The sequence below is a fragment of the Spinacia oleracea genome, chromosome 4 (genome assembly GCF_020520425.1).
Source record: "Spinacia oleracea cultivar Varoflay chromosome 4, BTI_SOV_V1, whole genome shotgun sequence".
Lineage (NCBI taxonomy): Eukaryota > Viridiplantae > Streptophyta > Magnoliopsida > Caryophyllales > Amaranthaceae > Spinacia > Spinacia oleracea.
The window spans coordinates 63058806-63084796 of record NC_079490.1 but is presented as its reverse complement, the minus strand read 5'-3'; the positions used below and the strand labels follow the sequence as shown (position 1 = coordinate 63084796).

The window sequence follows — 25991 nt, the reverse complement described above, 5'->3', positions numbered from 1 at the left end:
CAAGTACCAGTCGACGCTCACGATTTCTCAGCATTCATCGTCAGAGATGTTTTCGATAGGAGGGTCCTGATATGTGTCTTCATCATCGCTGGCCCAGATCCCACAAATGTCTCCTTGAGGTAACCCAGATTTCGAGTTTTCACTTGGCTGCACAAGGTGTGGCACAGGCCTTTGGTTGTGAAATATTTCCTCTACCTCGAATGGGCCCATAGCATGGAAAAGAGTTTCTTGATTGTCTTCGAGAACCCTTATGCGAGCCTCCGCCTCCTCAACACGTTCATAGAGCTCTGCTACAGCAGCTGCTAGTGAAGTCATCTTGAATAGGATTTTGAGAGGAGGAGTCTGAGCACCTAGTTAGGACATGATTTTGAACTTTAGAACTTGAACTTCCTGACACATGATATGATATGCATGCAATGAATGAGACCTAGACTTGACTCTAAGTGCCACTCCGAAGATTCGGGATTTTGGATTTTGTACTTGTATTCGGGATTTGCAACCCGTTGGAAATGTTTGAGAGGAGCGTTCATCCTTTTGTGAAGGTTGACTCTTTGTACTAGAACTTGAAATGTCGAAAAAGGATATTTCGACCTATTGGAAATTGGACTTATTTGAAGGGAATTTCAACCCGCTCGAGAATTTGGAAATTGGACTGTACTAGGAAATTGAATTTTGTATTATTTCAAGGGAATTTCAACCCGTCAATATTTTAGGGGGATTTCAACCCATTGGACTTGGAGTATTTGAAGGGAGTTTCAACCCGATTGAAAAGGGAATTGACTTTGTATTATTTCAAGGGAATTTCAACCCGTCAATATTTTAGGGGAGTTTCAACCCATTGGATTCTGGAATATTTGAAGGGAATTTTTAACCCGCTCGAGAATTGGAATTTGTATTATTTTAGGTGAGTTCCAACCCGCTGGAAGGTTGGACTTGTATTATTTTAGGGGAGTTTCAACCCGTGGATAGAATTTGAACTTGTATTATTTCAGGGGATTTTCAACCCGTTGAATGGAATCTCGAACTTGTATTATTTCTGGGGAGTTTCAACCCGTTGGAAATGTTTTGAATTTTGTATTGGGGAGCAATGGAAAGCGAGATTTCTTTGTAGCTTGAAGATGAATTTGGAATTTGAATTTGTCTTGAAGTTTGAACTTTGAAATGGAAAGGACGCACTTTTGTATTCCATGAGGCTTTGTGTTTGGAAAATCCGGCATTATGCCGCCGTGGATTTGAAACATTGAATTTAGGAACTTGAAAGTCCGGCGTTATGCCGCCGTGGACTTGAAACCTTGAAGTATAGGACTTTGAGGTTTGAAATATAGAATAGAAAAGTCGGCATTACGACAGCATGAATTTGGAATTTGACCCTTGAAGCTTGAAATTTGGAAGGTCGAGTTGGAAAGTTGGCATTATGCCGGTATAGGCTCGGATATTTGAACTTGAGACTTTGAGATTGGAATTGGCAACTTGAGTTTGAGGTTTGAAGACTTGAATGTTTGAAATAGGAAATCCGGCATGACGCCGTTGGATTTGAACTTGAAACTCGAAATTTGAACTAGAAAATCCGGCATTATGGCGCCGTTGGATTGAGTCTTGACTTGAAACTTGGAACTCGAAATTTGAATTTAGAAAGTCCGGCATTATGGCGCCGTTGGATTTGGATTTGAAAATTGAGGTTCTAGAAAATTCGGATTTGAACTTGAAACTCGAAATTTGGACAAGAAAATCCGGCATTATGACGCCGTTGGATTTGAATTTTGAAAATTGAGGTTTGGATTTGAAACATTTGGATTGAATTTGAAACTCGAAATTCGGACTAGAAAATCCGGCATTATGACGCCGTTGGATTTGAATTTTGAAAATTGAGGTTTGGATTTGAAAATTTGGATTGAATTTGAAACTTGAAATTTGGACTAGAAAATCCGGCAATATGACGCCGTTGGATTTGAATTTTGAAAATTGAGGTTTGGATTTAAAAATTTGGATTGAATTTGAAACTTGAAATTTGGACTAGAAAATCCGGCATTATGACGCCGTTGGATTTGAATTTTGAAAATTGAGGTTTGGACTTGAAAATTTGGATTGAATTTGAAACTTGAAATTTGGACTAGAAAATACGGCATTATGACGCCGTTGGATTTGAACTTTGACTTGGAAACTTGAGGTTTGGACTTGAAAATTTGGATTGAATTTGAAACTCGAAATTTGGACTAGAAAATCCGGCATTATGACGCCGTTGGATTTGAACTTTGACTTGGAAACTTGAGGTTTGGACTTGAAAATCCGGCATTATGATGCCATTGGATTGAATTTTGAACTTGGAACTTGGAATTTGGACTTGAAAAATCCGGCATTATGACGCCGTTGGATTGAATTTTGAATTTGGAACTTGGAATTTGGACTTGAAAATTCGGCATTATGACGCCGTTGGATTGAATTTTGAATTTGGAATTTGTGCGTGAGGCGTGTTTAAGGGTTTTGAATCAAATGGAGTGACACTCCTAAAGACCCTAAAATCGGCGATTTAGATGCATGAGGTTTGAATGATGCTCCTAGGGGTTTGGCTTCCTAGTTGAAGGCTAATTGGTTTTGGCAAGCTAGAACTCGAGGTTAGCCATTCACGCGTGCAAAGACTCCCACACAATGCACAAGTAGCACGTTGTCACACTAGTCATGAATATGAATGCGACATGCAAAGTTCTCAACCTAAGGTCGGTCTAAGTTTTGTATGATGCAAGTGGTCGGCTTTGGGTGTCAAAAGGTACTCGGCTAAGAGACGGATCCGGCGACAAGCTTTCACATCCGCCTAAGGGAAGTGTTTGTCGGCAGACGGCCTCCATACTTGACATCGGGAATGTCAAGTAAATGCCAAGTTCCGGTAGGCGCGGAAATGGTCACACACTTTGGTCGGGAACCATATGGAGAGTCACCATTTCGTTGCCCCCGGGGCTACCCTTAATGTAGAACACATCCGTTTGGGCAAAGGTAGAAATTCATTTTGCACAATATAGTTTTCGAAAAATGCATGAAATGCCTAGAAATTGAAATTGAAATCGTACTTGAATTTGTATTTATAAAGCTCGTTTTTCGGCACTTGTTCACGAGGTTTGGGAGCGTCCTTCCAGATTCAAAAATAGACTAACTCCCAACACGAAAAGTTGAGCAAAAGTGGGCGACGAGCCACTGTGAGCCACTGTCCTGGATGCAGGCAATGGCATTGGGCGCAGGGGCTGCGCCTAGCGCCAGTGCTGGCATCCAGTACTTAAGCAGATCAATGGCTTGTTGCTCGAAATCTGCCCGCATTTTCGAATTGAAATTAGTAAATTCCCCAGTGGAGTCGCCAGAATTGTAGGGTTTTTTTGTTGTTGTTGTTGTTGTAAAAAACTTGTTTCCCGTTCTACAAGAGGGGCGGTTCTTTAGAAAACCGTAGAATTTTTGTACCTCAAAGGAGTCGCCACCAAACATTGTTTAAAGTCTCGTTTAGAAAGACCGCAAGTAACTCTATTTTGGATAAGGCCTTGAATCCTTGAAACGGATGGGTGAGATCCGGGCACGGGAACAAAAATGCTTATTCCGCGAGCTTTAGAAATATTCAAGTACGTTGGCACAACATTTTTTCGAAAATATACCCTAGATTAGACTATGTGGGTTTGAATTTAGAGCAAATAGAATCTCTAATTGTATGGTGGTCACTTTGCTTTAAAGATTGATTTAAGGAACCTAAGGCCGGTTTGTCTAAAAATATCTTTGTTAAGCGTGATGTAACCTTTGTATTTTGTTGTATTTAGCATGTGCGGTGATGAAAGCAATAAAGCAAATAAAGCAACATCACAATACTAAATAAAGTGCGGAATTAGTAAATACAAGACCCCCTAGAAAAGGACTAGGGAGTAGGTCCACATTGCCTAGAAATGGACTAGGCATGTAAAGATGCGGAATTGAAAGTGCGGAATTGAAATTGCGGTATTGAAATTGCGGTATTGAAATTGCGGTATTGAAAGTGCGATATTGAAATTGCGGTATTGAAAGGTGCGATATTAAAATGGCAATATTGAAAGGTGCATAATTGAACTTTGTACTTGGGCACATGAGATTCGAACGCCAAGCGGTTCCTTAAAAATAAGTGCGCCCGACACGAATTCAAAGCCAAAAATCTCAACTTGGGAGAGGTTGCTCAACCCAAATATCCTAGATTTTGCATGTTGAACTTGAACTTGAAAGCTTGAATATTGAAGTTTTGAACTTGAAATAATTGAAATTTGAACTTGAAATGATCCTAGTTTAGGGAAATAACCATGAACAACCCTAAACATGGTGGGATCTTGAAAATTGAAAACTTGAACTTGTATATCGAAAATGGAGTTTTGAATATCAAAAAGACTAAACCTTTATATGTTAAAAGGTGTCATCTTTGATTACCCCATGTTTGAAGGTGATTCTAGTCCAAGAGGTGATTGTAAACAACTTGGACATCCTTGAATCTTGAAAATTTGTAGTTTGTATTTTGAAAAAGTTTGTATTTTTGGAAAACATGTATGATTGTTGCAAGTGGTGTTTTTTAATGATTAAAAACACCAACTTGCCAATCATTTAGAAATCAAAGCAACATAGTTGATTAGAATGGGATTCGGATTTACCTAGTTAGGTTTAGGCAAGAGCTCCCAATTGCTTTTGAATTAAGGAATTTTGTATGTGTTTTTGAGGAGTTTTTTGAGTTGTATTTTGAGGCGTAATGTCACAATTACGACGTTGTATTGTTGTCTCCTTCCTCATTATGCTGAAAATGAGGGGTATTTATAGAAGGAATGGGTGCAAGGCACCAGCACACGCCAGCGCAGGGCGCTGGTGACGTGGCTTGAATGCCGCCAAAGCAAGGACGCGGGCTCCGTCCTTGTTTCGTCTTGTAGTGTTGTACCTGTTGAACGAATAGTACTAGGTTTGGCGTTTTGTATTCCCTTGGAGGTTAAGGCATCATTTAGCGTCTAAAAACAAGCCTTTCTCTGGTTTTGAATTCCGGTTTTACGGGACGGGGCCCGGCATGCTCGGTTTTGTGGGTCGGCGCCCGAATTTGACTTGCCTTATATGATTTTGAGTGGAAAAGGCCTTGTAAAACCAGTGGGATGGTCTACTAGATGAGATTGTACTTGGATTTTGAAATTGAATTTGGAAAGTTGTATTTTGTACCGAGAACCGAAAGGGAAACGACCTCGGGGGTTGGATTTTGGATCTTGAATTTTGGAAGCATTCTTAGCAATTGGGATTTCGGCCTGGAGTTATTCCAATCACCTAATAAGGATAATGGTATCGTCATCATCCCAAAGGGGAGACATAAATTAGGTGTCTACAGCATAGCTGCTAGGTATGGGCTGTTACAAGGTACTCCAAGAAGGATTTTTGGTGAGCACAAGAGCTGCTGTATGACAGCTTGTTGGTGAGCACAAGGCTGCTGCTGTGGCAACTTGTTGGTGAGCACAAAGGTTGCTCGTGTGTGGCTGTTGTACCTTGGCTCTTTGCGTGTGTTTCTGGCTGCACATGTGCTCATGGCTTGCTTCGTCGCTGCACAAGAAAACACTCAACAAACATCGAATGGCCAAGTTATCAAAATCGCCTAGAACACTTATTAAATCGCATAGCATGTTAATTAATTCGTATCGTACTTTTGCAAATCGTAAAATCATTTTCGACATCGTCAAGCATAGTGACACAATATTTAAAACGTTAATACTCAAAACGACCCTTACGCAATGAGAATGCGCACAAAAGGCACGATTTAAGAAAAAACGACTAAAATCTACGCAAGACGATAAAATATTACGATTAATGCAAAAATGCGATAAAGAACTAAAAACGACAAAACTAAGCGAAAATAATAATAAAATGCTAATAAAATGAACTAAAATCCTAAGTTAAGAGCGACATAAATGTCGCTCATCAAACTCCTTTGCTTGTCCTCAAGCAAAGCTAGAATGAGAAACGGGGAGGAGAATGAGCTTAATTATTCAAAAACAAAATTATGAAAATAAGAACTACAAGAATGAACAATAACTCACTTTCGTAGGAATCACGGTTGCATTTAAGCGCATGCAACAAGCTCTTTAAACCCCACAATCGCTCATGAGGGCGAGTGGGATCTCGCAAGGGTTTCTAAAGAACTCTTCAAAAAATTTGAATCAAGGCAAGACCTAAAAATGAAAAACAAACCAAGAAAAAAATTGAAGAAAAGAAAAAGAAAGAAAGGAAAAGAAAATAGAAAAGAAAGAAAAATGAAAAATAAAACTACAAAACTCAAGAAAAGGGCCTTTATTATGGAACGTGCTAATATTACTAACCAAATAAACGAATGCACGCTAACCAATGTCCTAAGTCGAGTGAAAGATTCAAGTGCCAAGCAAAGAGAACTAAGGGTTCGCACTTATCAATTCCCCTTAAACCGAGCATACCACCTCAAATCTCTAGATCCCATCCACCCTTAAGAATAGTTTCTCATGACGCCGCTAAGACGTCGGAAAACAAGATTTGCAAGGGAGAAGAGAAGGTTACTCGACATCTTAGCATGACAATCTCATTCCATAAATTTGACCAAATCCTCCCTCCACCGACAATGACTCAACTCAAAAGGGTCAAGACGACTTTTTGGGGTGTAACGTAGGCTAGGGGTAAGGTGTGGAACAAATTTGGTAATTGATGCTCATACCTAAAGTGAAGCGCAAAATGAACTCAACTCAAGTAAATCGAACCAAAACAAACTCATACCACTTATTTGGGGTAACCCCAAGCTTATTCAACAACAAAACTAAACTAAAACTCTTTATGAACTTTTCATAATTTGATTTTCTCTTTTTTTTTTGTGTTTCAATTGAAACTTTTCTCATTGCCTTGTTTTTCTCTATTTTTGGCTTTTTCAAAACTTTCCTTTCTCTTTCTTTGCTTTTGCTTATTGCTTTTGCCTATTCATTCACTATATACAACATAATTCCCAAACCTTGCCATTCATACCAGTATCAATCATCCCTCAACATTGCATAATCACTCAAAACCATCAATCATCATAACACAAAGCTTCACTATCACTTCTAAGGGTGAAAATAAAACAAAGGCTAATAGGCTTGTAATGTGCTTATAAGAAATGAAGGGGAAAGGCTCAAATGGCTAGCAAGGGGGCAAATGCAAACAAAAATATATGAGGAAAATAGAAAATAAAGTCCTAAACTAAAAAGAAAAATAGTCACCGAAAGAAATGCCTCTATCGCCCCCTAAAGTAGTTCGGTCGCGGTCTCGGGAAGGAAAAAGTCAAATTCGGGAGATAAGAAAGTCAATGCCAAGGATCCATGCCACTCAATATATGTAAACAATGTGTTTGGGCTAATGTGAACATGATCCTCACAAATGGGAGCAAATACTTCTCTCTCCGGTTTCAAGTCACTAGAGAGATCGACACCGTCTTACCACAAAACAAGGGTTCAAGACTCATGCTACCCAAAGTTCTAACCGACTTCCTTAACACCTAAATCCTAGATTCGAACCAAGACATTGAAAACCGTGCACACATCTCCCAATTAGGAATAAAAGCATTCTAACCGACAAGTCCCATTTTTATTATGCCCAAATCAAGAATATTGCCTAAGAAACCTAAAAAAACTTGCCTTGACAAAGATCGAAAAGGAAAAAGAAAGAAAAGAAATGAAAAAGAAAATAAGGAAAAGAAAATAAAGAAAAACAATGAAACTAATCAAGAAATATGCACAAAATCCAAAATATTCACAAAATCAAGCAATCCATCACATGGAGATCAAAGTAGCAATCCAAACAATAAAATCTCCCCCCAAGCTTGAATTAGGCCATGTCCTCAAGGCCTAAAACGAAACAAAATATATATATTTTTTTGATAAGGCGATTTTCCTTCGTTGAAAAGAAAACCACCTAACCAAATAAAATTTATAAACTCCTAACTAACCGGCTATATGGACTATAACAGTAAGCATAGGGATCGTCCCATAGAAACGGTGTGCATTGAGTCAAGACGTTAAGCTCGTTTGGACAAAAGTTGGTTTGAATTAATTTCTAGGAAAACTAAGCTAATCAATCAACGAATTAAACTAGGCTAGGGAAATCGGGGGAAATGATCTAAACAATCAAGTAATCATGATGATGCAACGACTTAGTGCATAGGGGAATAGAATCGAATGACGTGCTCGCCACCTCTCGGATGGAGCACGCGAAGCATCTAATCTATGGAAGAGCTTTCGCCTAATCCTAAACTAGATAACTTGCATATAGGAACCACTATTCACTTGCATAAAATAGGCTCACAATGTCTTGCCAAACCTAGACTATACATTCCAATCAAATCCAATCAATTAGTATTTGCAACTACTACTCAATTAGTCATGGATACCCTATCACCAAATTAAATTTAATTACATCAATCAATCAACATTCAACCATCAATTTCCCCTAATTAAGCTCTAGATTCTCCCCTATCCCTATCCCTAACCTAAATCTACTCACTATACAGGCTTGAAATTAGGAAATTCATGAATTCTAGGCAAGCAATCATGTAATTGAAAGAGTAGAAGGAAGGAATCAAGAAGTTGAGCATTCAATTGGAAATCAAAAGAGAATTGAGAATTAATAAAACTAAAATCAAAGCAAAGAGGAATTCAAGAATTAAAGAAGAATTAAAGAACAATAGCAAGAACAAAGAACTAAGGAATTGAATTAAAATTGCAAGAAATTGAAAGAGTTGAAGAAATTACAACTTGAAGCTTCAAAGTAATGGAGTTTCTCTCTCTAGAAATGCTGAAAATGTAATTGGGAATTCTAAAAATGTAAATTTAAAAGTGACTGTTCTAAAATTAAAAATGAAAAATCTATTTACAAGTTTCCCCAAATAGAAGCTTTAATTCAAAAATCTGCAGCCCGCGTCGATGTTCGGTTGCACATACCCTTTGTGCGATCGAACAGAGAAAGCTAATTCGAGCAAACATTTAATCCTGTGCGAGCAAACGAAGCGAAGACAACCTCCTTCGTCATGTGCGACCGAACAGGAAATCTTGTTCGGTCGAATAAGCTTTTCTTGGCCCAAGTCTTCTACGATTTCTAATTTGGTCGAACAGCTAATCTTGTGTGGGCACACAAATTCTTGTGCGGTCGAACGAAATCATGTGTGGCCGAACACCAAAATTGGGGACATTCTGTCTTCAAAATCCAATTTGTGCGATCGTGGTACAGAGCTCGATCGCACAAAGGGTATTTTGTGCGATAGAACATAAATCCGTTCGGTCGCACAAAGCTGTATCTTCCTTAGTGTCCACCAGCTCTACTCAGTTCGGGCGCACAAACTTCTGTTCGGTCTCACATCCTCTGTTTTGGCTCCGATCTACTTGTTTTCCATCATATTTCACCATAATCACCTATAAAGCACAAGATGAAGAGAAACTTATAAAAATCATACGAAAAACTATAAAAACTAAGAAAAATCATAATAAACTATCATGAAAACCTAAGCTAAGAGAGACATAAATGTCGCTCATCAAACTCCCCCAAGCTAGGCGTTTGCTAGTCTCTAGCAAACTAAGCACGAAATAGGGAAGAATGAGCAATTATTCAAATTCTAAAAACTAAAAAAACAAGAACTACAAGAATATACAACCTAACTCACTTTCGTAGGAATCACGGTTGCATTTAAGCGCATGCAACAAGCTCTTTAAACCCCACAATCGCTCATGAGGGCGAGTGGGATCTCGCAAGGGTTTCCAAAGAGAAACACCCATAAATCTTCCAAAAATTTGAATCAAGGCAAGACCTAAAATGAAAAACAAACCAAGAAAAGGAAAGAAAAGAAAAAGAAAAGGAAAAGAAAGAAAGAAAAAGAAAATAGAAAAGAAAGAAAATTGAAAAATGAAACTACAAAATTCAAGAAAATGACCTTTATTATGGAACGAGCACAAAAGAATGCTAATATTACTAACCAAATAAACGAATGCACGCTAACCAATGTCCTAAGTCGAGTGAGAGATTCAAATGTCAAGCAAAGAGAACTAAGGGTAAGCACTTATCAATTCCCCTTCAACCGAGCATACCACGTCAAATCTCTAGATCCCATCCACCCTTAAGAATAGTTTCTCATGACGCCGCGAAGGCGCCGGAAAACAAGAATTGCAAGGGAGAAGAGAAGGTTACCCGACATCTTAGCATGACAATCTCATTCCATAAATTTGAACAAATCCTCCCTCCACGACAATGACTCAACTCAAAAGGGTCAAGAGGACTTTTTAGGGTGTAACGTAAGCTAGGGGTAAGGTGCAGAACAAATTTGGTAATTGGTGCTCAAACCTAAAGTGAAGCGCAATAAATGAACTTAAGTCAAGCAAATCGAACCAAAAAAAACTCATACCACTTATTTGGGGTACCCCCAAGCTTATTCAACATCAAAACTAAACTAAAACTCTTTTTGAACTTTTCTTGATTTGATTTTCTATTTTTTTTGTGTTTCAAATAAAACTTTTCTCATTGCCTTGTTTTTCTCAATTTTTTTTTTGCTTTTTCAAAACTTTCCTTTCTCTTTTTGCTTTTGCTTATTTATTCACTATATACAACATATTTCCCAAACTTTGCCATTCTAACCAATATCAATCATTCCTCAACTTTGCATAATCATTCAAAACCACCAAGCATCATAACTCAAAGCTTCACTATCACTTCTAAGGGTGAAAATAAAACAAAGGCTATTAGGCTTGTAATGTGCTTATAAGAAATGAAGGGGAAAGGATCAAATGGCTCAAATCTCTAAATATTTTCCACCCTTGAGAGTAGCGTCTCGAGACACCGCGAAGGCGCCGGAGAAAACAAGATAGGCTACCCGACATCTTAGCATGACAATCCCGTTCCGTAAACTTGACCAAATCCTCCCTCCACCGACAATGACTCAACTCAAAAGGGTTCAAGAGGAATTTTAGGGTGTAACGTAGGCTAGGGGTAGGGTCTGGAACAAATTTGGTAATTTGGTGCTCATACCTAAAGTGAAGCGCAATCAATGAACTCAACTCAAGCATATCGAACCAAAAATAAACTCAAACCACTTATTTGGGGCACCCCCAAGCATATTCAACAACTATTCTAAACTACAACTCTTTTTGCACTTTTCTTGATTTGATTTTCTATTTATTTTTGTGTTTCAATTGAAACTTTTCTCATTGCCTTGTTTTTCTCTATTTTTGGCTTTTTCAAAACTTTTATTTCTCATTTTTGTTTTTTTCATCATTTATTCACTATATACAATACAATTCCCAAACTTTGACATTCATACCAATAACAATCATTCCTCAACTTTGCATATTCATTCAAAACCAACAAGCATCATAACACAAAGTTTCACTATCACTTCTAAGGGTGAAAACAAAACAAAGGCTATTGGGCTTGTAATGTGCTTATAAGAAATGAAGGGGAAAGGCTCAAATGGCTGGCAAGGGGGGCAAGTGCAAAAAAAAATACATGAGAAAAATAGAAAATAAAGTCCTACAGTAAAAAGTAAAATAGTCATCGAAAGAAATGCCTCTATCGTCCCCTAAAGTAGTTCGGTCGTGGTTTCGGGAAGATAAAGTCAAATTCGGGAGATAAGAAAGTCAATGCCAAGGATCCATGCCACTCAATATATGTAAATATTTATTTGGGCTAATATGAACATGATCCTCACATGGGAGAAAATACTACTCTTTCCGGTTTCAAGTCACTAGAGAGACCGACACCGTCTTACCACAAACCAAGGGTTCAAGACTCATGCTACCCAAAGTTCTAACCAACTTTCTTAACACCTAAATCCTAGATTCGAACCAAGACATAGAAAACTGTGCAAACATCTACCAATTAGGAATAAAAGCATTCTAGCCTACAAGTTCCAATTTTATTTGCCCAAATCAAGAATAATGCCTAAGAAACCTAGAAAAACTTGCCTTGACAAAAGGAAAGGAAAATAAAGAAAAGGGAAAGAAAAGGGAAGAAAAGAAAAAATCAAAACAAAAGGAAAACAAAAAGAAACAAAAGAAACTAAAATCAAACTAAAAACAAAGAAACTAATATATACATGTGCACACAAGGTATGATTTCAAAGATATGAGCATCACAAATGGCAACTACACAACAAAACTCCCCCCAAGCTTGAATTAGGCCATGTCCCCAAGGCCTAAAACCAAACTAAGAGGGGCACAACTACCCATCCAACCAAATGCCCCATATGAAATATGCCCGTCCCAAAGAATGCAAGGGAGATAGAAGGATATCACCGGATATGCCGTGGGAGAAAGTCCCGCAAAGAACCGGTAAAAACCGAACAAACTCAACGAAAAAAATCGACGAACAAGGCAATGGTGGAAAGCGTGAACCCACCTCAAAGAAACCATACAAAAAATAACACTAAAAAACAACCAAGAAAAGATATTAGTAGACAAGGCCAAATGGCCAAAACAAACTCAAAACTATCATAAACTCATCATATATACACAACCACACAAAGTGGCAAGAAGATCAACAACACCAACAATCATCAAAAAGTCCTCATAGCAAACCCCCACGTCACACTTCTCCCCCCAAGCTAAATACAAGCATACCATCACAATAAAAGATGGGGGAGAAGTGGAGTGAACCCTAAGAGGTGCTTGGGTCCTTCCCTTTACGTTCTAGATCATAAAGCCTCCAATATTCATCCATTTTAAGACGATGAGCACGAGCCTCTTCGTCTGTAAAAGGGGTAAAATTGAAGGTGGGGTCCACATCGGGACCCGAAGCATCGGTATAGGGAGGCCAAGCATACTCGGGGTTAAGGGGGTAGTTTCCATGGGGAGGCTCTCCTCGAGGACCATCCCAACATCCAACATAACCCTTAGGCCACCCGGTGAAATCCACGGGCCAACCACTAGGCCGATCGACCGGTGGGGGTGTGGGATACCCTAGCCTATCCCCGATTCCCTAGCATTTCCCTATACTGGTTTAATTCGTTGATTGATTAGCTTAGTTTTCCTAGAAATTAATTCAAACCATCTTTTGTCCAAACTAGCTTAACGTCTTGACTCAATGCACACCGTTTCTATGGGACGATCCCTATGCTTGCCGATATAGTCCATATAGCGGTTAGTTAGGAGTTTATAAATTTTGTTTGGTTAGGTGGTTTTCTTTTCAATGACGGAAAATCGCCTTATCAGCAAGCTCCTTTCTTATTCTTTTTTATTGGCTTATGCAAAATGACCATTGTTGTACCTAGATTGCCTTGAGATAGTGGTTGAGGCACACTTTCAGTAGATAATCTTTCCACCATATCAGTTGGGTGGCTTGGTCCTGCTTGTGCATCCGTAGTAGTGCTACTATGTAGAAAGAACATAAAAATTATCACTAACAACAAATATATGAATACAGAGAATAGAAATATTTAAGAACACCATGAAAATATAAAGTACAAGTTATATAATGAAGAACAAAATAAAAGATATTAATTACAAAACATGTACTTTACCTTTCAATATATTGAGCAGCTGGTTTCTTTTGTCCTACAAGCTTCAACCGTATTTTTTTGTTTTTCGGCTCGTTTCTGGCAGGTGGAGCATGTATTTCTTTCCCATTAGGCGCAATTGAATCGTGTACAACTACAAATGAGGCATGTTGCCTTAAAATACAACAAAACATTGATTAAAAGAAAGGAAGATTGTTGAAATTATTTATATTGTTATTTCAATTAACATCAACAGATCAACCGGAATGACTCCTAAGTCCTAACAAACAACTGGAACCAGACACTGAAGGTTTCTTCCAACACAGTCAAGCCACGAGTCAAGGAGTATTATCTTTTGAGAAATCAAAAGACTCGAAATAATGCAGATAGACCATGAAAATAGAAAGAAGTAAACCAAAACAAGTGGAATTTTAAACAAAGACAGACACCTTGCTGATGAAGCATAAAGTATTCATTAATTGGTTCCAAAAAAGGTTAGGATTTCATATATAATGGGTTATAAATTGATTTAGATGATTGTATTTTGTGGAACTAGTTCCACTGAACATATAATAAATGAACATATATACTTCAAATCCAAAGAACAAATAGTTCAAACATACCACTATGACGTGTACATTGAAATCATTCACCACGTTCATTAAAGGTTTAATACGTGTTCATCAAGGCACACAGTAACCGTGTGTATATACAGAACATATAAGCAAACAAAGAAGAACATATTAAAGATATTAAAGAACCTCAATCCAAATTAGAGAACTAGTTCCACCGAACATATAATAAATGAACATATACTTCAAATCCAAAGAACAAATAGTTCAAACATATCACTAAGACGTGTACACTGAAATCATTCACTACGTTCATTAAAGGTTTAATGCGTGTTCATCAGGGCACACAGTAACCGTGTGTATATACAGAACATATAAGCATAGAAGAACATAATAAAGATATTAAAGAACCTCAATCCAAATTAGAACTACAACAGCAACAACTGAAATTTAACTAATAATTGAAACACCTAAATTAAGAAAACTAATGGTCACTTACTTGTCGGCATCCGGAGGATCAACATACTCCTTGTTTATGTCTTCCAGCAAACCATGATCCACAATTACAATACTTTTGCCCATTTCCTTTGATGTAATCTTCCTTTTTTTCCCATTACCATATTTTTAAGCAACACATCATCGTCATCTCCATAACCCGTGTTCCAAATCAAATGAACAATTAATTAAAATCATTATTCAAATTAAAGAAATTGGTATCTCAAAATAATATGTAGTCTATCAAGTAACAATTAATTCATTATCAAGTGTTTTTCCCTGAATGATTGTCCCCTAATATCAAGTAACATAATGATAGACTACATACGGTAATTTTAAAGACACAAAATTCCTTTATTTTGAGTCTTAACGCAATTCTCTATGGTGTATTATCTACTGCCCTTGGTTTTGGTCTGGAGTGTTAATCTGTTGACTTAAGCTTTATTTGAGTTACATGGTGACTGAAATTTGTGTGATAACAAAAGCCTTATCGGTGTCCTGTAAATGATCTTGTTTCTATACCACTTTCTTCCTCTTACTTGAAACCATTGACTCCCAAATATTCAAATTCCCAGCAATAAACCTAAATAAGCCTAAAGAAGCAACAATGATTCAATTTCCCATTAACAAACAATTGATAAAAAACACACAATTCCAGACCATAAAGATATGATCTAATCCGAAACAAAACCGAAAATGTCAGGCAAAAAAACCAAAACAACCATGAGACCAAAAACATAATTTATAAATAAGTAGAAAATACATACGATTTTTTTAGGTGTTCTTCTACCGTGTTCACCGTATTCATTCTCTATTGCCATGGAGTACAATTCGGAATTTCAACTTCTTCGGACTGAGCCCCCTTTTATCGAATCGGTTGTGTATAGGAAAGCTATTAAAATTAGATTGGTATAAAATTGGGGATAGATTCATTTTCTGGTAATTTGTAGAGATTTTATGGATGAAGATTAAGATGGTTTGGGAAGACTGAGTGATAAAGTGTATTTTCCGTCGTTGATAGAAAACAACCTATGCAAACAATATTTATAAAACCACTCAACTAACCGGCTAGCGGTAAGCAAATGGATCGTCCAAAAGAAACGGTGGTTATCGAGTTTGAAAGTCAATCTAGTTCGAACAAGAATTTGGTTTTGAATTGTCACTTTTAAGAATCTAAAAACTACGATTTATGCTAAATTGAATCAAGAAAGGGAGATGTTAGGGAGTCGGGGATAGACTAGAGAAATCGGGGAAAATGAATTCAACTATCTAGCAATGATGATCATGCAACGAAGTGACGATTAGGCAAATAGCATCTAAAGACGAACCCGCCACCTCTCGGATAGGGAACGCTAAGCGTCTAATCCACGGAAGAGCTTTCGCCTAATCCTAGATTAAACTAACTAGCATATAATAGGCACCGCCATTTGATCACACAAGATAGGCCCACAATCTCTTGCCAAACCTAACCTATGGTTCCACGTGATTCTAATCGAATAGCATTTGCAACTACCAATCAATTAGCATGGATGTCCTATCATCAAATCATATTTAATCACATGAATCAATCAACAATCAATCATCAATTTCCCCTAATTAAGCCCCTAGATTCTCCCCTTTCCCTAACCTAATTCTACTCACTAATCATTCTAGAAATTAAGCAATTCATTAATTCTAAGCTAGCAAGCATGAAATTAAAGGAGTAAGAGAAGAGAATTTAAGAATTCAATTGCACAATCAACTAGGAATTAAGAATCAAAGTAACTTCAATCAATGAAATCAAGAATTCAAGAAATTAAGGAATTGAAGAACAATCAACAACAAGGCAAGAGAAAGAATTAAGAAACTAAGAATTAAATTGCAAAATTGAAGAAGAGTTAAGAAGGATTACAAATTGAAGCTTGAATGGAGGAGAGTTTCTCTCTCTAGAATTGCTGAAAATCTACTTTTAGAATCTCCAATTATCAACTAAAATTCTACTCTCTACAAAATAAATCGAAAAATCTATTTATAAGTTTCCCCAAATAGAAGCCAGAATTCGAATAAGAGCAGCCCGCGCAACCATTCGGTCGCACATACCTTTTGTGAAAACGGACGTAAAAGAATCATTCGAGCAAATACTGGGTCTTGTGCGAGCGAAGGCAGCAAAGAACACTTCCTTCGTCATGTGCGACCGAACGAAGAACCCTGTTCGGTCGAATGGGATTTCTTTGGCTCATAATTCCTTCGCAGCTTCATTTTGTCGAACAAGGAAAGCCGTATGGGCGCACAACTTTTGTGCGGTCGAGTAGAGAACATTGTGCTGTCGCATCCCAAGTTAGGGACATTCTGCCTCCAAAAACCAAATATGTGCGACCGAACAACAGAGCACGTTCGATCGCACAAAACCTGTGCTGTCGAATTACCAGGGTTATGCGGTCGTTTTACAATCTTGGGACATTCTGCCTCAAAAATCCATTTTGTGCGACCGAATGACAGAGGGCATTCGACCGCACAAAACTGGAATCTCCTTGAACTCCATTTGCACTACCTATTCGGGCGCACAAAACGCCACTCGACCGCACAAGCCCTGTTTTGGCTCAAATTCACTTGTTTTCCATCATTTTTCATCAAGATCACCTATAAAGCACAAGATGGAACAAAACTTATAAATCTCACACAAAAAGCTATAAAAACTATAAAAAAGCATAAAAACTAACATAAAATCCTAGGCTAAGAGCGACATAAATGTCGCTCATCAAACTCCCCCAAGCTAAGCGTTTGCTAGTCTCTAGCAAACTAAACTTAACTAAGGAAGAATGAGCAACAATCCTAATCCTAAAAACCGACAAAAACAGAAATTCTAACAAATCTAATCAAGGCAAGACCTAAAAATTGAAAAGAAAACCAAGAAAAAGAAAGAAAGAAAAGAAGAAAAGAAAGAAAGGAAAGGAAAAGAAAAGAAAGCAAAAACAAACTACAAAATCAAAGATAGGGCCTTTATTATGGAACGAGTATAAAAGAACACTAATATTACCAATCAAATAAATGAGTACACACTAACTAATGTCCTAAATCGAGTGAAAGATTCAAGTGCCAAGCAAAGCGAACTGAGGGTGAACACTAGTCAATTCCCCTTCAACCGAGCATACCACGTCAAATCTCTAAATATTTTCCACCCTTGAGAGTAGCGTCTCGAGACACCGCGAAGGCGCCGGAGTAAACAAGATAGGCTACCCGACATCTTAGCATGACAATCCCGTTCCATAAACTTGACCAAATCCTCCCTCCACCGAAAATGACTCAACTCAAAAGGGTCAAGAGGACTTTTAGGGTGTAACGTAGGCTAGGGTGTGGAACAAATTTGGTAATTTGGTGCTCATACCTAAAGTGAAGCACAATTAATGAACTCAACTCAAGAATATCGAACCAAAAACAAACTCAAACCACTTATTTGGGGCACCCCCAAGCTTATTCAACAACTATTCTAAACTACAACTCTTTTTGCACTTTTCTTGATTTGATTTTCTCTTTTTTTGTGTTTCAATTGAAACTTTCCTCATTGCCTTGTTTTTCTCTATTTTTGGCATTTTCAAAACTTTTATTTCTCATTTTTGCCTTTTTCATCATTTATTCACTATATACAATACAATTCCCAAACTTTGCCATTCATACCAATAACAATCATTCCTCAACTTTGCATATTCATTCAAAACCAACAAGCATCATAACACAAAGTTTCGCTATCACTTCTAAGGGCGAAAACAAAACAAAGGCTATTGGGCTTGTAATGTGCTTATAAGAAATGAAGGGGAAAGGCTCAAATGGCTAGCAAGGGGGCAATTGCAAAAAAAAATATATATGAGAAAAATAGAAAATAAAGTCCTAAACTAAAAAGAAAAATAGTCACCGAAAGAAATGCCTCTATCGTCCCCTAAAGTAGTTCGGTCGCGGTCTCGGGAAGGAAATAGTCAAATTCGGGAGATAAGAAAGTCAATGCCAAGGATCCATACCACTCAATATATGAATATGTGTTTGGGCTATTTTTGAACATGAACCTCACATGGGAGCAAATACAACTCTCTCCAGTTTCAAGTCACTAGAGAGATCGACACCATCTTACCACAAGCCAAGGGTTCAAGACATATGCTACCCAAAGTTCTAACCAACTTCCTTGACACCAAATCCTAGATTCGACCCAAGACATTAAAAACCGTGTAAACATCTACCAATTGGGAATAAAAGCATTCTAGTCTACAAGTTTCAATTTTATTTTCCCAAATCAAGAATATTGCCTAAGAAAACCTAGAAACACTTGCCTTGACAAAAGGAAATCAAAACAAAGAAGAAAATAAGAAAACACAACAAAAAAGAAGCAAATGAAACAAACAAAAAGAAAAGAAACTAAAATCAAACTAAATCAAACCAAAAACAAAGAAACAAGCACATAATGGTATGATTTCATAGCAATGAGCATCACAAATAGGCAACCACACAACAACCACACAACAACCACACAACAACCACACAACAAAACTCTCCCCAAGCTAGAATTAGGCCATGTCCTCCAGGCCTAAAACCAAGCAAGGAGGGGCACAACTACCCATCCAACCAAATGCCCCAACAAGATGTATGCCCGTCCCCTAAAGAATGCAATAGAGTTAGAAGGATGTTACCGGAAATGTCGTGGGAGCAAGTCCCGCAAAGAACCGTCAAAACCCGAACAAACTCACCAAAATAAAGACAGACAAGGCACAAGGTGGAAAGTGTGAACCCACCGCAAAGAAACATACCAAAAACATGCAAAGAACCCACGGGGTGCCTCCCGGAAGCGCTCGTTTTACGTCATTAGTTTGACGAATCCCCCCAAATTCATGGGGGGTCCTTGAGGTCCAAGGTGGCAAAAGATCCAATGGAGTCTCCCAAGTAATAGTGTTTGAGCCGATGCCCATTCACCTTGAAGGACCCGGAATCATCATTTCGAATCTCGATAGCACCATGAGGGAAGACCCGAACAACATCGAACGGCCCGCTCCACCGGGATTTGAGTTTTACCGGGAATAACTTCAAGCAGGAGTTGAAAATGAGGACCTTCTCCCCCTCCTTGAACTCTCTTTTCTCAATCTTAGCGTCATGATATTGTTTAGAACGCGCTTTGTAAATGCTCGCCGAGTCATAGGCATTCATGCGGAGCTCCTCCAACTCATGGAGATCGAGCAAGCGCCGCTCACCCGCACTAGTGAGCTCGAAATTCAAAGTTTTGATAGCCCACATGGCCTTATGCTCAAGCTCCACCAGCAAGTGGCAATTCTTGCCATAGACAAGTTTGTAGGGAGTCATCCCAACTGGCGTCTTGAAGGTCGTTCTATACGCCCATAAGGCGTCATCAAGTTTGATTGACCAATCCTTGCGGTTCTTGGCAACCGACTTCTCCAAAATAGACTTGATCTCCCTATTGGTGACTTCCACTTGGCCGCTAGTTTGAGGATGATAGCCCGCACCAACTTTGTGATGAACACCATACTTCCGCAAGAGAGCCTTGAACTTACCGTGGGCAAAATGGGACCCCCCATCACTAATCAAAGCCCTAGGAACCCCAAAACGCGGAAAGATGATTTTCTTGAAGAGGTTGACTACCAATTTGTGATCATTAGTGGGAGATGCAATGGCTTCCGCCCACTTGAAAACATAATCAACCGCCACAAGAATGTAGAGGTTGCCATAAGAAGAAGGGAAGGGACCCATGAAGTCGATTCCCCATACATCGAACACCTCCAACTCTAGGATAGGACTTTGGGGCATTTCATGTCTCTTGGAGATATTCCCCGTTGGTTGACAACGATCACATGACTTGACAAATGCCCAAGCATCCCGAAAAAGGGTAGGCCACCACAACATGCTTTGAAGAACTTTTGAAGCGGTTCGATCACCTCCCATATGCCCACCACAAGGGGAGGAGTGGAACATACGAAGGACACTAGGGAACTCCTCATCTGAAACACATCTCCTTAGAAGGCCATCCGGGCATCGTCTCAACAAAGTGGGCTCATCCCAAACATACCGCTTAGAGTCATGCTTTAACTTTCGGCGTTCTTGAGTCGTGAGGTCTTCGGGGATCGCCCCACAAGCTAAATAGTTCACCAAGTCGACAAACCAAGGGAGTTGGGCACTCCCAACCATGTATAAGGTGTCGTCCCTCAAAGCATCCTCAATCGAAATATCATTCGGAGCCCCACTCCCAAATTCTATCCTAGATAGGTGGTCGGCCACTACATTTTCGGCTCCTTTCTTATCTCTAATCTCAATGTCGAATTCTTGAAGGAGTAGCACCCAACGGATGAGTCTCGGGTTGGCTTCTTTTTTCGCCATAAGATAGCGAATAGCCGCATGATCCGTATACACAATTGTCTTTGACCCTACCAAATAGGTCCTAAACTTTTCGAATGCATGCACAATAGCAAGAAATTCTTTCTCGGTCGTGGTGTAGTTGGCTTGAGCTTGATTAAGAGTTTTTGACATATAATAGATCACATGGAGCTTTTTCTCCTTTCGTTGACCAAGGACTCCCCCAACCGCGAAATCACTTGCGTCGCACATCAACTCAAAGGGTAGAGACCAATCCGGAGCTTGAACTATAGGAGTTGAAATAAGGGCACTCTTAATTGTGTTAAAGGCCTCGAGACATGCGGAATCAAAGTGAAAGTCACACTCCTTTTGGAGGAGGTTAGTGAGAGGTCGAGCAATCAAGGAAAAGTCCTTAATGAATCTCCTATAGAATCCGGCATGCCCAAGAAAGGACCGGATCCCCTTAACATTCACCGGGGGAGGCAACTTCTCTATGACTTCAATTTTCACTCTATCTACCTCGATCCCATGGTGAGAGACCTTATGCCCTAGAACAATTCCTTCCTCCACCATGAAGTGGCAGTTTTCCCAATTGAGCACCAAGTTGACTTTTTCACACCTCGCAAGGCACTTCCCAAGATTGATGAGACATTCATCATATGTGGATCCTCCCACCGAAAAGTCATCCATGAACACCTCCATCTCTTCTTCGAACATATCACCGAAAATGCTCATCATACACCTTTGGAATGTCGCGGGGGCATTGCAAAGCCCGAATGGCATCCTCCTATAAGCAAAAGTCCCATAAGGGCAAGTAAATATAGTTTTCTCTTGGTCTTCCGGGTTTATGGGGATTTGAAAGAACCCGGAATAACCATCAAGAAAACTAAAATACTTGTGTTTGGTCAGACGCTCAAGCATTTGATCAATAAATGGTAGAGGAAAGTGGTCCTTCTTAGTGGAAAGATTGAGTTGGCGATAGTCAATACACATGCGCCACCCGGTTACCGTCCGGGTGGAAATGAGCTCTCCATGTGAATTCTTGACTACCGTCATCCCACCTTTTTTTGGGACCACATGGACCGGGGATACCCATCGACTATTAGAAATCGGATAGATAATCCCGGCCGTCAAAAGCTTCATTATTTCCTTCTTAACCACCTCTCCCATAGGTGGATTAAGTTTTCTTTGCCTCTCACGATGCAGGACGGCATTGTCCTCAAGCTCTATGTGATGCATGCAAAGGGTTGGGCTAACACCTTTCAAGTCACCAATGGTTTAGCCCAAAGCCCTTTGATGACGTTTCAAGACATGAGTGAGCTTGAGCACTTGCTCGTCATCTAAAGAGGAATTGACAATCACGGGATAAGAAGAGTTGGGACCGAGAAATACGTACCTCAAGCTCGAATGTAGAGGTTTTAGATCTACCTTGGGAGCTTCCTTACCAATTCGGGCTTCATCCAAAGCTTCTTTCCCATCAAACACAAGCATGCATTGTTCGGGTTGAGCGCAAGGTGGTGAGGCATCCAAGAGCTTCTCGTATTTAGCCACTTCAATCTTTAGATTATCTAAGCCATGTCTATTCAAAAGAACAAGCCCAAGTGGATTATTAGTGGTGAGGAAGTGCTCATGCATGTCATTCACTATGGGATCAAAAGAGTCCAACAAGAAACATTTCTCATTAGTGGAACTAGGATAATGCATGGCCTTATTCAAGTCAAAAAACAAACTATCCTTCCCAACTTTCAAAGTAATGTTTCCTTGCTTGACATCAATTATGGCTCCCGCCGTAGCCAAAAATGGGTGGCCTAGAATAATAGGGACATGCATATCTTCATCTATGTCTAGGACTATAAAATCGACGGGGATCACCAATCCACCAACTCTCAAGGGGACATCCTCAACCTTACCAATAGGGTACTTGACCGAACGGTCGGCAAGTTGCAATGTAATGTTGGTTGGGGAAAGATAACCAACTTCGAGCTTGGCGAATATCGAATAAGGCATTAGGCTAACGCTAGAACCCAAATCACACAAGGCATTGCTTATTTCAAGCTCCTTAATAGCACAAGGGATAGAAAAACTACCCGGGTCTTTGAGTTTGGGTGGCATTTGGTTAAGGATGATAGCACTACAATTCTCGGTGAGGTTCACCGTCTCCTTTACGTCGCAATCCCGCTTTCCACTCAAGATTTCTTTGAGAAACCTTGAGTAGGTAGGCATTTGTTTTAACGCGTCCGTAAAGGGGAGAGTGATGTGGAATTTTCGAAGAACATCAAGAAATTTCGAGAATTGCACATCTAACTTGTGCCTTATGAATCTTTGGGGATAGGGAAGTTTAGGAGTGGGGAGAGGTAGGAGAGTTGCCTCCTTTTGTATAGGAGTTTCTCCTTCATCATTGATGGGAGGCTCCTCTTCTATCATATCATTGTCACTAGACTCAATGACTCCCTCTTGATCCTTCCCATTGGGCTTAGAAACCTTATTAGCTCTAGGAACATCATCTAAAACCCTCCCAGTCCTTGTGATTATGGCATTCACTTGCTTTGGAGCATGACTTTGGGGTGGGAGACTAGCATGCGCATGATGTTCACTAATGGTATTAGCAAGTTGAGCTAATTCGTTTTCAATCATCTTCAATTGAGTGTTGGATTGTTTGAATCCATCCTCAAACTCGACATTCTTTTTGGCTTGCGCCCCCACAAACGACTCCATGAGAGCCTCAAGATTGGACTTGAGAGGCGGGAGTGGTGGAGGTGAAAAGCCATATCCACTAGGGTTTGATTGATATTGATTGCCAAAGGTCCTCGGTCCATTGAATCCGGGAGGTGGCAATTGAGATGCACCATAAGGACCTCCCGAGTTCAAAGGATAACCCCCACTTGAGGCACCCCTAAACTGCCCATAAGAGTAGTTATAACCCCCTCCACCTTGATGGTTGGGATTGTAACTACCTTGGTTGTATTGGCCTTGATTGCCAAAACCTTGAGGTTGACCATAGGGCGCTTGGCTTTGATAGCCTTGTGCTCTATAGCCACCTCGATTTTGGCTATCATACCCACTTCCTTGGCCATAGCCTTGGTGGGAACCATACATAGAGGGCCCTCTAGGTTGCCTAGCAAAATTTGGATTGCTAGGGTTATCATTCCTAGACCTCTCATTTACGGCATTAGCATACTCTACATCAAAATCACCTTCATATGAATGGCCATAATCCACAAATGACAAGTTATGAACTAAGGGGCATGTATTGGGGGAATGACTATAGTCTTGGCAATTTTCGCAAAAGGAGGTGCCTGGAGGCATTGTATCATAAGAACTAACCTTGCCCTTCTCCTTATTGAGAAGAGTGGCCGAAGGAGGTGGGATTGTAGAAGGTGATGGCGGCTGGCTTGGTGTGTTCTCGAGCTTCTCCAAGCGCGAAGTAAGCTTCTCTATCATCCGTGCTTGCTCTAAGGCATACACCGAACCTTTGCCATCATCATTCTTTCCCTTACCATCATAGTCCCTTGCACCTACGTGCCATGATTGATAATTTTGGACCACATCCTCAATGATCTCCTCAATTTGGTCTTCAGTTTTGTTCATGATAGGGCCTCCCGCGCCCGCATCAAGGCTTGTCTTTGAGCTCGGGCTCAACCCCAAGTAGAATCTTTGAAGCAACAACCATTTAGGAATCCCGTGATGGGGGCATTCCCTTTTGTACTCTTTAAAGCGATCCCAAGCCTCGAAGAGTGACTCATCTCGCCTTTGCTCAAAGGATTGGATCTTGTGGCGAATTTCCGCCGTCTTCCCATGCAAGTAAAACTTGTGCAAGAATGCACTAGTCACCTCGTTCCAAGTGCGGAGTGAGTTGGGCTTGACCTCCTTGTCAAGCCAATCACTCGCCTTCCCAAGGAGAGAGAACCGAAACAATGTCAACCTCACGTAGTCCGATGTAACACCATTATGATTTATGGTGTCACAATAGTACTCGAATTGCTTGAGATGCTCATGTTAGGTTATGATACATATGACAATTCATAAATCATGCGGAAACAACCATTAAGCCAGGAATACATATTATTTACACATAATCATTTAGCATAGTTTAGATGCATACTCTTTGTTGCGTGCCTTCCCTAGCTGCGCCCGAACCGAACAAGAACAAGTCTTTAGGACTCCAAGTGTCGTCCCTCCGTAGATAGTCCACAGCACGTCCGGATCCGCCTTAAGATTGACCAACTAGAATCGCCTCAAAATGGACTAGTTGTCCCAGGTACTATTATTTTCGGCACTTTTAGGCAAATGTGTGACTGAATTTTTCTCTCAAAAACTCACTTTGAATATTTGAAAACTCTTTGTAAATATGTGACCCTAGGCACTTATTTATAGAGTTTATGGAAAGGAATTATAATCCTATTAGAATACAAATCTATTTAATTATAACCCTACTAGGATTCTAATTAAACAAAGTTTATCTATTAGGATTAGATTTAATCATATTACGAATCCCGGTAGCCTTAGGATTCCGAGTAACACACACGAGTGGCGCACAAGCACCGCACGCCCGCACGCAGGCCTTGCGGCCCACGCCGAGCGCACAGCGCAAGGCCCACTGTCGCAGCCTTGTCCGCGCGCGCGCCCAAGCTTCGGCTGGGCCTGGCTTTTGCGCTGGGCCTGGTCGTATGCTTGGCGTGTGGTTGTTGCGCTTGGCTTGCTGGGCGATGGCCTGGCTTCGTGCTGGGCCTTCGTCTGGCAGGCCTCGTCCGATGCTAATTCGTACGATACGCTTCCGATTAAATTCTCGATTCCGGAATTCATTTCCGATACGAACAATATTTAATACTTCCGATTCCGGAATTAATTTCCGTTTCGAACAAATATTTAATATTTCCGTTTCCGGAATTATTTTCCGATTCCGATAATATTTCCGATTCTGACAATATTTCCGTTTCCGGCAATATTTCCGATTCCGGTAATATTTCCATTTCCGATAATATTTTCCGATACGTACCATGTTTCCGTTTCCGGCAACATCTACGACTTGGATAATATTTATATTTCCGATACGATCCATATTTCCGTTTCCGGCAATATCATCGTTTCCGGAGTATTCATTTCTTGCCTGTGACGAT

At 39.8% G+C, this 25991-nt stretch overlaps 1 protein-coding gene across 1 annotated transcript; it reads right to left on the bottom strand.

Annotated features, from left to right (window-relative positions):
• Positions 1 to 22152: 22152 nt before the first annotated feature.
• On the bottom strand, positions 22153 to 24462 carry LOC130471583 (uncharacterized). The gene is made up of 3 exons (XM_056841793.1): positions 24199 to 24462; positions 23029 to 23508; positions 22153 to 22932 (listed from the first exon to the last, which is right to left on the bottom strand). Exons 1-3 carry the CDS (start codon positions 24460 to 24462, stop codon positions 22153 to 22155), a joined length of 1524 nt encoding a protein of 507 aa, XP_056697771.1.
• Between the last annotated feature and the right edge of the window lie 1529 nt (positions 24463 to 25991).

Coding starts and splice junctions, on each gene's coding strand:
- LOC130471583 (XM_056841793.1), bottom strand. CDS start 24,462: ATGAACAAAACTGAAGACCAAATTGAGGAGATCATTGAGGATGTGGTC. Junction 23,509..24,198: donor TCAATAAGGAGAAGGGCAAG/GTTAGTTCTTAT, acceptor ACTCAATTGAAG/ATGATTGAAAACGAATTAGC. Junction 22,933..23,028: donor ATTGCGACGTAAAGGAGACG/GTGAACCTCACC, acceptor TGTGCTATTAAG/GAGCTTGAAATAAGCAATGC.